At 38.7% G+C, this 15,725-nt stretch overlaps 1 protein-coding gene across 3 annotated transcripts; it reads right to left on the bottom strand.

Moving 5' to 3' along the window:
* Positions 1-1,951: 1,951 nt before the first annotated feature.
* On the bottom strand, positions 1,952-14,947 carry LOC310964195 (arfaptin-1-like). 3 transcript variants are annotated; one of them, XR_014593723.1, is made up of 9 exons: positions 14,783-14,947; positions 12,269-12,337; positions 10,407-10,503; positions 10,183-10,298; positions 8,357-8,578; positions 8,067-8,224; positions 6,864-7,038; positions 4,864-6,634; positions 1,952-4,720 (listed from the first exon to the last, which is right to left on the bottom strand). XR_014593723.1 is itself a non-coding variant. In XM_083937240.1 (8 exons), the coding sequence occupies exons 2-8, from the start codon at positions 12,290-12,292 to the stop codon at positions 6,479-6,481; spliced, it is 948 nt and encodes a 315-aa protein (XP_083793366.1). In that variant the 5' UTR covers positions 12,293-12,337; positions 14,783-14,947; the 3' UTR covers positions 1,952-6,478. The 3 variants fall into 3 exon arrangements, 2 of the variants coding, with proteins under 2 accessions (XP_083793366.1, XP_083793367.1); XM_083937240.1 differs by having other exon boundaries at positions 1,952-6,634; XM_083937241.1 differs by having other exon boundaries at positions 1,952-6,634; positions 8,357-8,566.
* Positions 14,948-15,725: the final 778 nt, after the last annotated feature.

The raw sequence follows: 15,725 nt of genomic DNA, 5'->3' as shown, positions 1-15,725 counted from the left end.
CTCCTCCTGCTGGACATTAGAGAGACCGCAGCTTTAAGTGGAGTCTCCTCCTGCTGGACATTAGAGAGAATGCAGCTTTAAGTGGAGTCTCCTCCTGCTGGACATTAGAGAGAATGCAGCTTTAAGTGGAGTCTCCTCCTGCTGGACATTAGAGAGAATGCAGCTTTAAGTGGAGTCTCTTCCTGCTGGACATTAGAGAGAATGCAGCTTTAAGTGGAGTCTCCTCCTGCTGGACATTAGAGAGAATGCAGCTTTAAGTGGAGTCTCCTCCTGCTGGACATCAGAGAGAATGCAGCTTTAAGTGGAGTCTCCTCCTGCTGGACATTAGAGAGAATGCAGCTTTAAGTGGAGTCTCCTCCTGCTGGACATTAGAGAGAATGCAGCTTTAAGTGGAATCTCCTCCTGCTGGACATCAGAGAGAATGCAGCTTTAAGTGGAGTCTCCTCCTGCTGGACATTAGAGAGAATGCAGCTTTAAGTGGAGTCTCCTCCTGCTGGACATTAGAGAGAATGCAGCTTTAAGTGGAGTCTCCTCCTGCTGGACATTAGAGAGAATGCAGCTTTAAGTGGAGTCTCCTCCTGCTGGACATTAGAGAGAATGCAGCTTTAAGTGGAGTCTCCTCCTGCTGGACATTAGAGAGAATGCAGCTTTAAGTGGAGTCTCCTCCTGCTGGACATTAGAGAGAATGCAGCTTTAAGTGGAGTCTCCTCCTGCTGGACATTAGAGAGAATGCAGCTTTAAGTGGCGGTTGCCGTCATGGTTGTTAATGGGGCAGTGAGTCTTTGTTTGTTGCGTTGTTGCTTTGAAGTGAAGCAATTGTTTCCACGGCAACGGCGACACAGAAACCAGTTCCTCAGACAAACTCTCTTTTGGTTTTAAAGTTTTAACGTTTTAAAGTTTTAAAGTTTTAAAGTATAAAATTATTAAAGCACAAAATGCAGAACACGTCCCATGCGACACATTACACTTTATTATTTTAATGTTTATTACTTTATTATATTATTTAAACATATATAATGTGTTATTTTAATGAATATTTATTATTTAATGTACATAACTATTTGATTAATTTAAATGTTTATAACTTTATTATAACATTTCAATATATAAAACTTTATTATATTATTTTAACATATACAATGTTTATTTATTATATTTTTAATGAATTTTTATACATTTAATATATATAACTATAATTTTTAAATGTATATAACTTTATTATATTTATTTTGACGCATATAATATTATTTTAATGAATATTACTTTATATTATTTTTATATATGTAACTTTATTTTATTTATTTTAACGTGTATACCTTTATTATATGTATATGTATGTTTATTACTTTATATTATTCACACGTATATTACTTTGTTATATTTGTTTTAAGGTTTAGAACTATTATGTCATTTAAACGTATATAACATGTTTATTTTTCTATATTACTTTATTGTATTGATTTACACAAATATAACTTTATTCTAACATATATATATATATATATATATATGTATATAACTTTATTAGATTTATTCTAATGTGTTTATTTAAAACATTCATGATTTACTTTCATAAATGATTTTAAGAGAATTTCCTTTTTTATTTAACTTTATTCTTTATGAAGTGAAACGATTTTCTGCATTTTTAGGACATTTGTTATTAAATTTTACCAATTTTACAAATAAAGTTTTTGTTTTTTTACAGGAAACTTCGTTAAAAACCAAGAAACAAACTTTAACTTTCTGTTTTTAGTGTTTCATTAAAAAACACAGATTTATTCATAAGTATTTAGTCTTTAAAGATTATTATTTATGTATTTAAGGATTAATAACAAAGTAAAGTTAAAACACGTTAAAAACAAAGAAGATTTCACATAAAAAACATGAAACTAAAACTTAATTGATTTATTTATTTACACACAAACATTTTCCAACAGATTCAAACCATCAAAGCACTTTTTGGTACTTTTTCATTTTAACATTTATAATAAAAATAAAAAGCAAAACTTCCCTTAAACCTTTTTTTTTGTTAAAGACGGATTCAGAATGTATTTAATGTTTTACTTTTAAATGTAAAAATCATGATAAAAATACTTTGGGAGCATAAAAAAACGTTTAATCGTCTTAAAAATAAACCTTAAAAAGTCTAAATTTGGTTCAAATCACAGAAATCGTTTTAAATGGACGAACTTTCCCTTTAAGGCGTCTTTTAAATCAGCCGACGCTCTTTTTAAGACGTTATTGCACAGAAGGCGTCACGAGTCGTTGCATAGTTGGTTTTGTTTCTGAGGAACAGCGGCACAAACAAAAACACGTTCATACTAGTTAAAAACAAACCAAGGAATCGAACCGGCGGACGCTTCCTCCGTCAGAACCACAGGAAGTATAGTATTTAAGGCAGATGACGCTTCGGACAGAGTGCAAAGAACGCGAGGAACTCCAGCAGGCGGACAAAATAACAGCAACGTGTTACATGACGATGCAGTTTGCGCCGTAAACTTCAGCACGCAGCGAAGGCGTTTCTGTTATTTTGTCCACCAGATGGTCGTCAAGGTGACCAGGAGAGAGATGAACGCTGTGGCGTCGATCTGAAGAAAAGAAAACGTACTAAGGCGGCGCATTTATTCAGTATTCTTCGACTAAACTGAAAATAACTCTCTTAGGTTTTTTAGAACATATTTCAGAGCTAGCATGCTAACGCTAACATGCTAATGCAAACATGCTAACGTTGACAGGAAGCGTAAAAGGAATATATTGGTTTCAAACTTGAGTTATGGCGTTTAATTTGGTGTCTGATGAAGGATGTCGTTAACTTTTCTCAACAATAATCAAGAAAATAATGGAGAACTTTTTAGAGTCGTAGGAAATAACAACTAGACCGCCGCTAACTGTGAAGTTGTCGGATAAAATGAAGATTAACCAAAAATTCTGTCCCAATTTTCACAGGAGAGATCGACTAAACTGAAAATAACTCTCTTAGGCGTTTTGGAACATATTTCAGAGCTAACATGCTAACGCTAACATGCTAACGTTGACAGGAAGCGTAAAAGGAATGTATTGGTTTTAAACTTGAATTATGGCGGCTTATGAATGACGTCGTTAGCCTTTTCTCAGCAATAATCAAGAAAATAATGGAGAACTTTTTACAGTCGTAGGAAACATTTGCTGTTAACTGTGAAGTTGTCGGATAAAATGAAGATTGACTCTTTAAGCTAGCTGTCAGCAGCGTCACTAACATGGTGGCGTATATTTACATCTATATCTAATGTCTCCACAGACACAGATATTGGAATACTTTGCAAAATTAGTGGTCCTTATAAACAATGACCACTGTTTAAACTCACTTATTCATAGAGAGGAACTTAAAAGACACTTAAATAGATGAACACGTAGATGTACCGAGCATAACTTTGAGTTGGAGTGAATGTTTAAGAAGTTGTGTTGAAGGTTTAAACTTCAAAGTGTGTTTAAAGACAGATTTCACGTTGTTAAATTAGACAAACAAGAAAAAAATACTGAATCTTTGGTTATTGATGAAATGTTGCTACAACCAACCTTTCTTCAACGATGAACAACGCAACATCGTCGACATACGATGACATTATTTTGGCTTGTTGCAAATTATTGGTCCCTACAACGCTGCTGAGTTTCTTGTCGAGTAGTGGGAGGAGGAAATGTCCAGCAGCCAATCAGAACAGTGCTGCGGACACTAAATCTGTGGCTGGTGACTTAGTTTGACTGAAGGGCATCGATCAAAGGTCCCAATTTTCACAGGAGAGAAAGTAAATAAGCTGAAAGATTGGCTACAACCAAAAATTCACAGGACAGTAAATAAAATATAAATCTTGGGTTATTGATGAAACGTTGCCTGAAAGATTGGCTACAACCAACGAACAAGGCGACATCGTCAACATACAATGACACTAAATCTGTGGCTGGTAAATTAAGTTAAGACAGGTTTCCATCAGTCAACAAACCAAATCTTCACGAGACAGTCAGTAAATAAACACTGAATCTTTAGCTACTGATGAAACTTTGCCTGATTGGCTACAATTCACCGAACGAACAGGGCAACATCGTCAACATACAATGACACTAAATCTGTGGCTGGTGAGTTAGTTTGACAGAAGGGCATCGATCAACTGTCCCAATTTTCACAGGAGAGAAAGTAAATAACCTGAAAGATTGGCTACAACCAACCTTACTTTAACGACGAATAAGGAAACATCGTCCACATATAGCAACATGTTTTGGTTTGTAGCAAATGATCGGTCTCTATGCGTTGAGTAAACCAGAGAATAACCAGCAGCCAATCAGATCAGTGCTGCTGAAATCAAATCTGTGGCTGGTAAATTAAGTTAAGACAGGTTTCCATCAGTAAACTAACAAGATCTTCACGAGACAGACAGTAAATAAACACTGAATCTTTAACTACTGATGACACTTTGCCTGATTGGCTACAATTTACCGAACGAACAGAGCAACATCGTCGACATACAATGACGTTATTCCGGGTTTTCTCTTATTATACGTCTCGACAGGCTGCTGAGCTTCTTGCCTTGTAAACCACAGGAGGAAATAGCCAACCAGAGAAGTTCTACTGGAACTAAATCTGTGGTTGCTAAGTTTATTTGACGGGTTTCCACCAATCAACTCACCATAATTTAACGGGACATTCAGTAAATAAAAGATAAATCTTTGGTTATTGATGAAACGTTGCCTGAAAGATTTGCTACAACCGACCTTTCGTTACCAACGAACAAGGCAACATCGTCAACATACAATGACACTAAATCTGTGGCTGGTGACTTAGTTTGACATCGATCAACTGTCCCAATTTTCACAGGAGAGAAAGTAAATAACCTGAAATATTGGCTACAACCAACCTTACTTTACCAACGAACAAGGCAACATCGTCAACATACGATGACATTATTTCGGCTTGTCGCGTATTATTGGTCTGGGTCAGATTTCAACGTCTCTAACAACAGATTAAAGTTACTAAAAGATACAAAGCTTGTACTTTTCTTTGGCTGGAGAGGAGCACAGAAACGACACACTACTAAGATGCGCTTCTATTACCTTGTCGATAAACTTTGGCCAAGAATAAACAGCGGCTTACAAAAGAACTCAAAAATGTTAGCAAATAGCTTTGGCGTTAACGTTAATTAGCTTCAGTGAAGTTTGACATTTTAAACGTACAAAGAAATGGTTAAAACGGCTAAAAAAACAAGAGTTTTAACAACCTGGACCCAAACAGAACTGCCTATATATCTATGTATATATACTGTATATCTATATCTATAGATATATACAGTATATATGAAGCCAGCTGGTGCAGAGCTGTGGAAAAGAGAAGCTGTTTTGCAGCAGTGGTGTCGAGGCACTTTCAGTCGCTCTGAGTTTCTGATGCAGTGGCTTTGGAAAGTTCAAAGAAAGGCTTAGTGCCTCGCCGAGGATTATGGATTTACTCCCCAACACACTGAGACACAGGAAATAAAACCAGGAGGGGTGGATATTTCTGCCTCTGTTACATGGGTCAGAAGTCACTGTACGTCTGTCATGGTCCGGATGTAGGGTATAGAAAGGGAGATCAGTCTTGAGACCCTAAGGGCGCACTCACACTGTCCCACCGCACCGGGCCAAAACAGGTTTTTCAGCTTAAGCCTAGTGCGTTTGACCAGTGTGAGTGCAACCACTCCACGCATAACTGCGGTCAGCTGACCGTCCACGGCCCGTTTGGGAGAGGTGGACTTTAGTAAAGCACGTTTGCACGTGTACGAGCACAAGCGTGCGCACGTGTACGAGCGCGAGGCCTACGGCGGTTCTGAGGTCATTTCCTGTGCGCCTGTTGGGACGTAGAAAAAAGAAGGAGGGACCATGCGCGGACATTTCAAACAATGGCGGTGAAAGGTTCACGTTGGTGTGATGCGGAGGTGGAGTGTTTACTGCAGATTTGGTCGATGAAAAGATTCAAAAACAGTCGACAAGACGCACAAAAACTCTGAGGTCTACGGAAAGATCTGGAAACAAAGCCACGCATCGCCATGACGTCATCAATGCGTGTGACGTGTAACGGCGTGATGACGTATAGGCAGCAAGAAGCATTCTCCGAGGCCCAGGTAGTGTGAGTACAAACGGGCCTGGAGGGGGGGACAAGGACCCTAAAGCACGGGGCACGGGACGGAGGCACAGTGGGAGGGCGCCATTAATGTAAGGCCAAGAGTCCAAAGTGACGAGCATCTTCTACGTTACCCACAACCCTTTGAGACCTGGAAAATGATGAATTCCACCTTTCATTCAACACCTTATATCATTTATTTCCCTCTAAACTCTCAAACACCCAATTTCTGTAGCGAACACTAAGTTTTCCTCGAACCCAAAAGCTCAAATTCCCAAACTATCCCCAAAGTTTCACATCCATCTGAACCGTTCCAGTCCTTTTATCCCAAACCCGAACACCTGCTGCGTTGTCGTGTCAGCTTTCCTCCAGCCAGGAGGAGGCGTCCACGCCGGGGCTGTTGAGGTGTTCGCCGGCCTGACGGATGTTTTGCTCCAGGAAGCTTTGACACGATAAACTGTGAGCGGCGACGGCGTTGTGGAGCAGCAACAGCTGTTTATGAAGGACTTTCACCTGCAGACAAGAGTCCAAACCATTAACATGAAGCATAAACCCCATTAAGTCATGTAGAAATGTAAGAATTTGCAGTTTTACCTCATCTTAAGTGACAGTTAATTGAATATCTTGAGGTTTTGGACTCTTAAGTGGGACAAATCAAGCATATTGAAGCCACCCAGAGGCCCTGAAGCACCTGCGGACCTCAGGCACTCATGCCGACCATCCCTCCCTCGGCCCCCCTCACCTTGTTCTCCTCCAGGAGCTTGACTTTGACGGACAGGTCGTCTCTGATCCTCTGGTACCTCTCCCTCTGGCTCTGGAAGTCCTTCTGGGCCAGCTCCAGTTTGGGCACGGTGACAACGTCCCGGGGTCCCAGGTTCAGCTCCTCCAGGTCGACTCGGTACGCGTCGTACTCGACCCTGGAAATGGGAGAAGTTTACGTGGTCATGCCTGATTCTAGTGGCCTGGTAGTTCAGTGTCTTGGTACTGGTCTAAGGTCCAGGTTCATGTCTACTTTAGCAACCCTACATTTCCCAGAATGCATTTCTGTGTCATCCATCTAAAACCCCAACCTTCCTTGTGCCAGAGTTTCTCGATATTAGTGTCTTTGCCTCTGGATCATTGGATTTCTCCAAGTATGACCGATTAACGATGATGGGGTCGTGTGTTGATGGTCACGTAAGTTTTTTAAGTCTTGTGAGATGGTTAAAGTTAGATGGTTGAGGTTTGGCGTTGACCTTGAATGGTTAAAGTTAGATGGTTGAGGTTTGGCGTTGATCTTGAATGGTTAAAGTTAGATGGTTGAGGTTTTGACCTTGAATGGTTAAAGTTAGATGGTTGAGGTTTTGACCTTGAATGGTTAAAGTTAGATGGTTGAGGTTTGGCGTTGACCTTGAATGGTTAAAGTTAGATGGTTGAGGTTTGGCGTTGACCTTGAATGGTTAAAGTTAGATGGTTGAGGTTTGGCGTTGACCTTGAATGGTTAAAGTTAGATGGTTGAGGTTTGGCGTGACCTTGAATGGTTAGGGTTAGATGGTTGAGGTTTTGACCTTGAATGGTTAAAGTTAGATGGTTGAGGTTTTGACCTTGAATGGTTAAAGTTAGATGGTTGAGGTTTGGCGTTGACCTTGAATGGTTAAAGTTAGATGGTTGAGGTTTGGCGTTGACCTTGAATGGTTAAAGTTAGATGGTTGAGGTTTGGCGTTGACCTTGAATGGTTAAAGTTAGATGGTTGAGGTTTGGCGTGACCTTGAATGGTTAAAGTTAGATGGTTGAGGTTTGGCGTTGACCTTGAATGGTTAAAGTTACATTGTTAAAGGTCGCTGGGATGCGAGTCTTTTCGGAGTTTTCTTAAATCTAGGGTTACCACCATGACACGACCATTAACACCGGTGTGACCGGCCAAGCGCCCGGCTGACAGGAAACAGGAAGTACGTGTTCCACTCACCTGGAAGTCTCGTACTGCTTGGCGTTGATCATAGTGTCCTCGATGGTTTTGTTGACCAGAGTGTTCATGTCGTACGTGAAGCTGTTGATGGCCTCCGTTAGAGTCTCGTTGCTCTTCGACAGGAACTTCTGAGCTTCTGCGTTCATCCCGAACTCCACCTGAGAGGAAGAGAGAACACACACCCGCTGATACAACGACACACTCCCATCATGGCGCTGTGACTCCTGAAGAGGTCTATGTCGGACAACCGCTGATTGGAGGCGGGGTAGAAACAGTGAAACCGGACTCACGTGCAGTGTTGGTGTTTTGAGGCTGAGCTCAGCGAAGGCGTCCCCCAGTGTCTTCTGGGTAACTGTGAACTGAGCGAGCTGATTGGCCAGCGTCTGAGCCAGCTTGGTCACGTTGTTGTAGCGCTGTCGGTCGTCTTTGAGCAGCTCCAGGCGAGGCTCAAGGTCCAGGTCCACGGTTCGAGACCCACGGCCGAGCTTCTCTGACAGAGCCTGCCGCGTACACTGCCGGGAGACGGAGGTCGTGTCTTTAGTTCATTATTATTTATTTAGAAATCATTATATATTTATAGATTCAGATAGCTTTAAGTGGAGTCTCCCCCTGCTGGACATTAGAGAGAATGCAGCTTTAAGTGGAGTCTCCTCCTGCTGGACATTAGAGAGAATGCAGCTTTAAGTGGAGTCTCCTCCTGCTGGACATTAGAGAGAATGCAGCTTTAAGTGGAGTCTCCTCCTGCTGGACATTAGAGAGAATGCAGCTTTAAGTGGAGTCTCCTCCTGCTGGACATTAGAGAGAACACAGCTTTAAGTGGAGTCTCCTCCTGCTGGACATTAGAGAGAATGCAGCTTTAAGTGGAGTCTCCTCCTGCTGGACATTAGAGAGAATGCAGCTTTAAGTGGAGTCTCCTCCTGCTGGACATTAGAGAGAATGCAGCTTTAAGTGGAGTCTCCTCCTGCTGGACATTAGAGAGAATGCAGCTTTAAGTGGAGTCTCCTCCTGCTGGACATCAGAGAGAATGCAGCTTTAAGTGGAGTCTCCTCCTGCTGGACATTAGAGAGAATGCAGCTTTAAGTGGAGTCTCCTCCTGCTGGACATTAGAGAGAATGCAGCTTTAAGTGGAGTCTCCTCCTGCTGGACATTAGAGAGAATGCAGCTTTAAGTGGAGTCTTCTCCTGCTGGACATTAGAGAGAATGCAGCTTTAAGTGGAGTCTCCTCCTGCTGGACATTAGAGAGAATGCAGCTTTAAGTGGAGTCTCCCCCTGCTGGACATTAGAGAGAATGCAGCTTTAAGTGGAGTCTCCTCCTGCTGGACATTAGAGAGAATGCAGCTTTAAGTGGAGTCTCCTCCTGCTGGACATTAGAGAGAATGCAGCTTTAAGTGGAGTCTCCCCCTGCTGGACATTAGAGAGAATGCAGCTTTAAGTGGAGTCTCCTCCTGCTGGACATTAGAGAGAATGCAGCTTTAAGTGGAGTCTCCTCCTGCTGGACATTAGAGAGAATGCAGCTTTAAGTGGAGTCTCCTCCTGCTGGACATTAGAGAGAATGCAGCTTTAAGTGGAGTCTCCCCCTGCTGGACATTAGAGAGAATGCAGCTTTAAGTGGAGTCTCCTCCTGCTGGACATTAGAGAGAATGCAGCTTTAAGTGGAGTCTCCTCCTGCTGGACATTAGAGAGAATGCAGCTTTAAGTGGAGTCTCCTCCTGCTGGACATTAGAGAGAATGCAGCTTTAAGTGGAGTCTCCTTCTGCTGGACATTAGAGAGAATGCAGCTTTAAGTGGAGTCTCCTCCTGCTGGACATTAGAGAGAATGCAGCTTTAAGTGGAGTCTCCTCCTGCTGGACATTAGAGAGAACGCAGCTTTAAGTGGAGTCTCCTCCTGCTGGACATTAGAGAGAATGCAGCTTTAAGTGGAGTCTCCTCCTGCTGGACATTAGAGAGAATGCAGCTTTAAGTGGAGTCTCCTCCTGCTGGACATTAGAGAGAATGCAGCTTTAAGTGGAGTCTCCTCCTGCTGGACATTAGAGAGAATGCAGCTTTAAGTGGACATTAGAGAGAATGCAGCTTTAAGTGGACATTAGAGAGAATGCAGCTTTAAGTGGAGTCTCACCTTATAGGTGGTGATGCTCCACTTGCGGACTCTCTCCAGCTTCTCACTCGCTGGGTTGTTGTTGCCCCTAACGACCACGGGTCCTGGTTTCTCTGGCGGCGGCGGCGCTGGGAGGTCTGGAGGGGACGACGTGAATCCCCAAAATATTCATGAGACGTTTTGTTCCTGTTAATATTTCCTGTCATACTTTTGTTACACTGTTTTCTGCTCCTTCACCCGTTTACCTTTGCTCTCCCCCGTTTCCATGGCGACCTGTGGCGGGAGCTCATCTGGACAGGAAGTGACACCGTTCTCGCTGTGGTTGCAGTTTCTGTTCGTGTCCTGAAAACAAAACAACACGAGGAAGACGGTGAGATCTCAAATGTCCGACTGACCTTGAACGCATCGTCAGTGCCTGACAGGAACGAGGTCAAAGGTCAGAAATCACCGTGACAACGCTCCGGAAGGATCACCGTGGGAACCTCGGAGACTATCGAAGGGGAAGGAATCAGAACCCTGCTCCCTGCTGCTGATTGGCGGGCAGCAAAACACAGGAAGTGATCACCTGGCAGGCGCAGGCGCAGGCGCAGGCGCGCACGCACGCACACACACACACACACACACACACACACACACACACACACACACACACACACACACACACACACACACACACACACACACACACACACACACACACACACACACACACACACACACACACACACACACACACACACACACACACACACACACACACACACACACACACACACACACACACACACACACACACACACACACACACACACACACACACACACACACACCTCCGTCAGGTCCGTTCTCTCCCCTTGATCCAATCGTCCTCGCCTACAGGAGTCTCCATCTTGTCAGACTTTGACTCCGCCTCATTTCCTCTGACCAAAAAAAAGGCATGTATGTGACGCTGGGGGGAGGGGCGTACGCCCATCTGGGTTACGTTTACTGGATTAGCCACATTAGCTCCACCACCCAGGAGCTAGGCTAACAGAAGCAGGAGTGGGCGTCCCGTGTCTCCAGGAGTTCAGGCAGCGTTTCTGATTTAAACGGATGTTGAACACAGTCGCACGCTCACAGACGGGAAAACACCGACCCTCACCGCCCCAATCCTCCGCTGCTCCGCATTAGCATTAGCATTAGCATCTAGTGTCTGTGTCATAGATAGCAGGCTGTGTTCAAGTCATGGTGCAAGTGCGGCTACTTCATTAGCATAACAGAGCTAATGCTAACTAGGTGTGTTCCTTCACCATCTGTTGGTTCAGTCGATCGAAGAGCAAATCATCTTGTTACTATGGAAACACCACCACACAAATGACCACAGCCATGATGGAGTTAGCATGCTAATGATGCTAACTAGCGTAAGTGAGGGTCAGAGGCTAGCTGTCACTCAAGACTTTAACCTCCAATATAAAAAAAACTAGCCTGGTCCAAACAAAATAGAGATAAATAAATGGGTAAAGAAAACATAAACATATAAACACAAACATATATAAACATAAACACATGTATAACTAATAATAATAATAATAATAATATAAATAAGAGGATAAAACAGGAGTGTGCTGTGGTGACTGAGCTGAAGCCGTCTCTCTGAACATTTGTTTGCTTTAAAAAGTGACGATCATGAAAATGTTTGTTCTTCGTTGCGGCTCCGCACGCAGCTGAGTCACCGAACCACGACAATGGCGTCTTATCGGGCACACGCACGCACGCACGCACACACACATACACACACACACACACACACACACACACGCCACTTTGTGTGTTTGTCGTCGTGACAACACGGAGGAAGCGGTTTTCTTTTATTCAGCTGGTTACACAACGAGAGAACAAACACACGTCACACACTGAGAACAATGAGAGTGTGTGTGTGTGTGTGTGTGTGTGTGTGTGCGTGCGTGTGTGTGTGTGTGTGTGTGTGTGTGTGTGTGTAAGTTAAAGAAGCAGTTATTTCTGTTTTAAAATGGAAGATTTTGATGTTTTCAGCGTTTCACGGTTTTAAAAACGACCTAAAATCATCGTCGTGTGAACGATGACGTTTCATGTTTTCACGCCGTCTCACCCTCGGATGAGTCGCCGCCTCCATCCTGAAGCTCCTCCCACTTCTTCTTCTTCTTCTTCTGCGTCTTTCCTGTCGACAAAAAAAAGAAGTAATCAGTTAATCAATGAATCAGTTAATTGCATGATACATTAAAGGTTTTTCAAAATAAAGTTCACTGTTTTAGAATTACAACAAGACACTTTGTTGATTTTGTTGTTTTTTTGTTCTTTACTTTTATTTTCTCATATATTTTCATGTGTAAAAATAAATATTAGTATTTCCAACTGTTTGTACGATTACATCTTTTTTTAACACTTTCATGTCTTGAAATTATATTGAATTAACAATAAATGCTTTTAATGATCTTTTACTTCTATTACTTACTCTAACACTTTTATTAAAATTGTAATAATTTTACTTTAATCATTTTCATAATTTTAATATCAAAACATTAATTTCATGTGTTATTTTTATGTGAAACACTTTGAATGACCTCGTTGTTGAATTGTTCTTTACAAATAAACTTTTCTTTCAAAATTTTCAATAAAACTTAAGTGAAAAAAACTAAATAATTCAATGTTTTCACAGATTTGCAGCGAAGGAACGATAAATTCACAGTAGTTACTGCTACAGTACAGTTAGTTTGTTGTTTTAACAGCGTTTTGTTCCAGAATAATGAAGTTTATCATTGAACCCTGAGTCTGTAAACACTGAGGTTCTGCTGTTTAATACAATATAAAATCATATTGTTATAAATGAACATGTTTATTATGTTTAATATATGTTCAAACAGCTCCACCTGCTGTTCAAAAGCAGAAACACAAATAGGGACGAACTGCAGCTTCTTTAAACTTTATTTTAACTTTATCAAAAGCAGACGTGGAGATTTTTCCACCTTATTTTGTTTAAGGTCCATTTTCAGGCTTTTCCAGAACTTTACAGCTGTGCTAAATTAACCGTGTTAAAAGAGACGCTATTATGTTATAAAACAAACTATAATTATTGTTTTTAACACCAGGAGAATAAGAAATTAAATTAAATGATGTTCTGCAGCTGTTGTAGAGAAACACGGGAGGATTTCCAGCCCCTGAACGAACCTGAGAAGAAAATCTGCAGAAAAGAAAGTTTCCTTTTTAATAAAGTGACAAAAGAAAAAGTGAGAGAAGAGAAACAGAAACTTTTCCTGTCGTCATAAAGTCTGAAAACTTTAGTGACAGAAAGTTTAAAGTACAAACGATCGAAGGTGATAAAAGAGAAACACGACAGATTTACACTCAAACCTCCTGGATTCACCTGCTTTAAATGATTTTATTGTTATTATTTTATATATAATTATTATATTTATTATTTTTATTTGATCCAGTTTGGATGATTTCACTTTGAGTGAAGATTCAAACGTGTTTTTGTCGACTTCTGCTTTTGTCAAAGGGAAGAAAATGAACTTTACTTCCTTTTCTGCAACAGAACATTTGATTTTTCACATTTTTCCATATTGTTTAATATTATTCATAATATCTTAATTCATATTTGGATATTTCAAACACATGTTCATGTTTTAAACGTGTTTTAAAACAGTTTTTTCAGGTTTAAATGAAAATAAATAAGATTTTAAACAATAAACATGTGAAATATATTTACAAATAAATAAATAGGATGGAAAAATATATTTAAATTAAATAAAAATAACAAGAAATATATATAAAAAATTTAAAATATAAATAAAGTTATTTATAGAAATATATATTTTAAATAAAAGGTTAAAGATTAAACATTAACAACAGAATATAAACAATAAACAGATGAATAGATTTTTTCTCCAGGGAACATTTTAATAATTATAAAAAAGAAAATATAAACAATATAGTTTTGTTTTATAGAAAATAAATAATTAAGAAATATAAAATAAATACACAGAAAATATATTTAAATATTAAAAGCATAGTTAAAATAATTAAAAAATATAAAATATAAAATTATATATTTATATATATAAACTAAATATAATAAATATTTTCAATAAAAGTTAAAAATTAAAAATTAAACATAAAACTAAATATAAATAAAGGTTGAAAATTAAATAAAGTACAAAATAAATAATAAAGAATTAATGCAACAAAGCTAAAGTATGTTGATATTGATGACGACAGAAAAGTAGAAGAATAATGATAAATAATAAATAAATAAATAAATAAATAAATAATTAAAAAATAAATAAATAAGAGCCTTAAAGAGCCTTCAGTGTGTCTGGTGCACTGAAACATAATTAAATAATTTAATTTAATTTAATAATATAAATGTAATAAACTGTTGTTTTGAACGGAACTGGAGACATTTTGTTCCAAATGAAGCAGAAAAACTGAGATAAACTGAGATTAACTGAGATAAACTGAGATAAACTGAGATAAACTGAGTTAAAGTGTTTCTAACAGAATAAATCAGGAGTTTAAAACTCGTCACAGTCAAAGTTAATGAAGTTAAATCACTTTAAACAGGTGAAACATCAACAAACGGAGCTTTTAAATGTGTTTTTTTTACCTTCACGCTGTTAAAAACAAACTTCTTCTTCTCAAACTTCCGCTTTTCTTCTTCTTCCGTGTTCGTAAATTATTCACTTTTATTTAAAATTAACAAACTAAAACGAAATCTGTTCAAAAACGAGTGAAAAAGTTCAAAGTTTGCAGCGAAAACATAAAAAAATAACACCCGGAAGAGTTTTGAGCGTTCCGTTGACGCCGAGCCCCGGAAGTGACGTCAGGTTCACACCGGAAGTTACACAGCGTTTGTTTTTATTATTTTATTTAAAAGATTTGACAAAAACGTTTTTTCAGAGTTAAACACAAAACCAAAAATGCATTTATAAATGTAGAAATAATAATAAAATACATTTAAATGTACAAATACAGTAAAAATATATTATATTATATATATATATATAAATGTATGACGTTTTCTGCTAAATAATAAGTTTTCCACAATTTATTATTCTACTTTTTTTAGTTTGTACAAATGCAAAAAACATAATACAATTTTTAAAAATATTATAAAATAAATACATAAAAGTAGGAACGATTTTTAAAATGTAAAAAAAATATATATATATAAAATAAATAAAATGCTTCTTATATTTTATCATATTTTATGTGTCTTGTATGTGTTGTTTTTCTTTATCGCTTTATTTTTTTATATGTATTTTATAGTTACCCTTTTTATTATATTTTCTTATATTTTATATTCTCATATTTTTCATCTTTAATCTGTTCTTTATTTTTCTTATTGCTTCTTATGTTTTATTTTATTAGATTTTATGTCTTAATTAATTATTTTTAATTGATTCTTATATTTTTTTTAATCTTATAATACTTTATATGTCATATGTCATTTATTTCCAGTTTTTCTATAATGGATTTAAAAAATATATATTTGAATATTAAAAGATTTCACGTGATTATTCCTGGATTATACTTTAATCTGCTATAAT

This window comes from Echiichthys vipera, assembly GCF_963691815.1.
Source record: "Echiichthys vipera genome assembly, chromosome: 22".
Lineage (NCBI taxonomy): Eukaryota > Metazoa > Chordata > Actinopteri > Perciformes > Trachinidae > Echiichthys > Echiichthys vipera.
The sequence above is the reverse complement of the archived record's forward strand: the minus strand, read 5'-3'. Positions and strand labels throughout refer to the sequence as shown.

What these genes read in the sequence shown, in the direction of transcription:
- LOC310964195 (XM_083937240.1), bottom strand. Translation starts at nt 12,292, where the DNA reads ATGGAGGCGGCGACTCATCCGAGG. An exon ending in TCAAAACACCAACACTGCAC is followed by an intron (nt 8,225 to 8,356) that starts GTGAGTCCGGTT and finishes TCTTCCTCTCAG; the next exon opens with GTGGAGTTCGGGATGAACGC. An exon ending in AAGCAGTACGAGACTTCCAG is followed by an intron (nt 7,039 to 8,066) that starts GTGAGTGGAACA and finishes TCCCATTTCCAG; the next exon opens with GGTCGAGTACGACGCGTACC.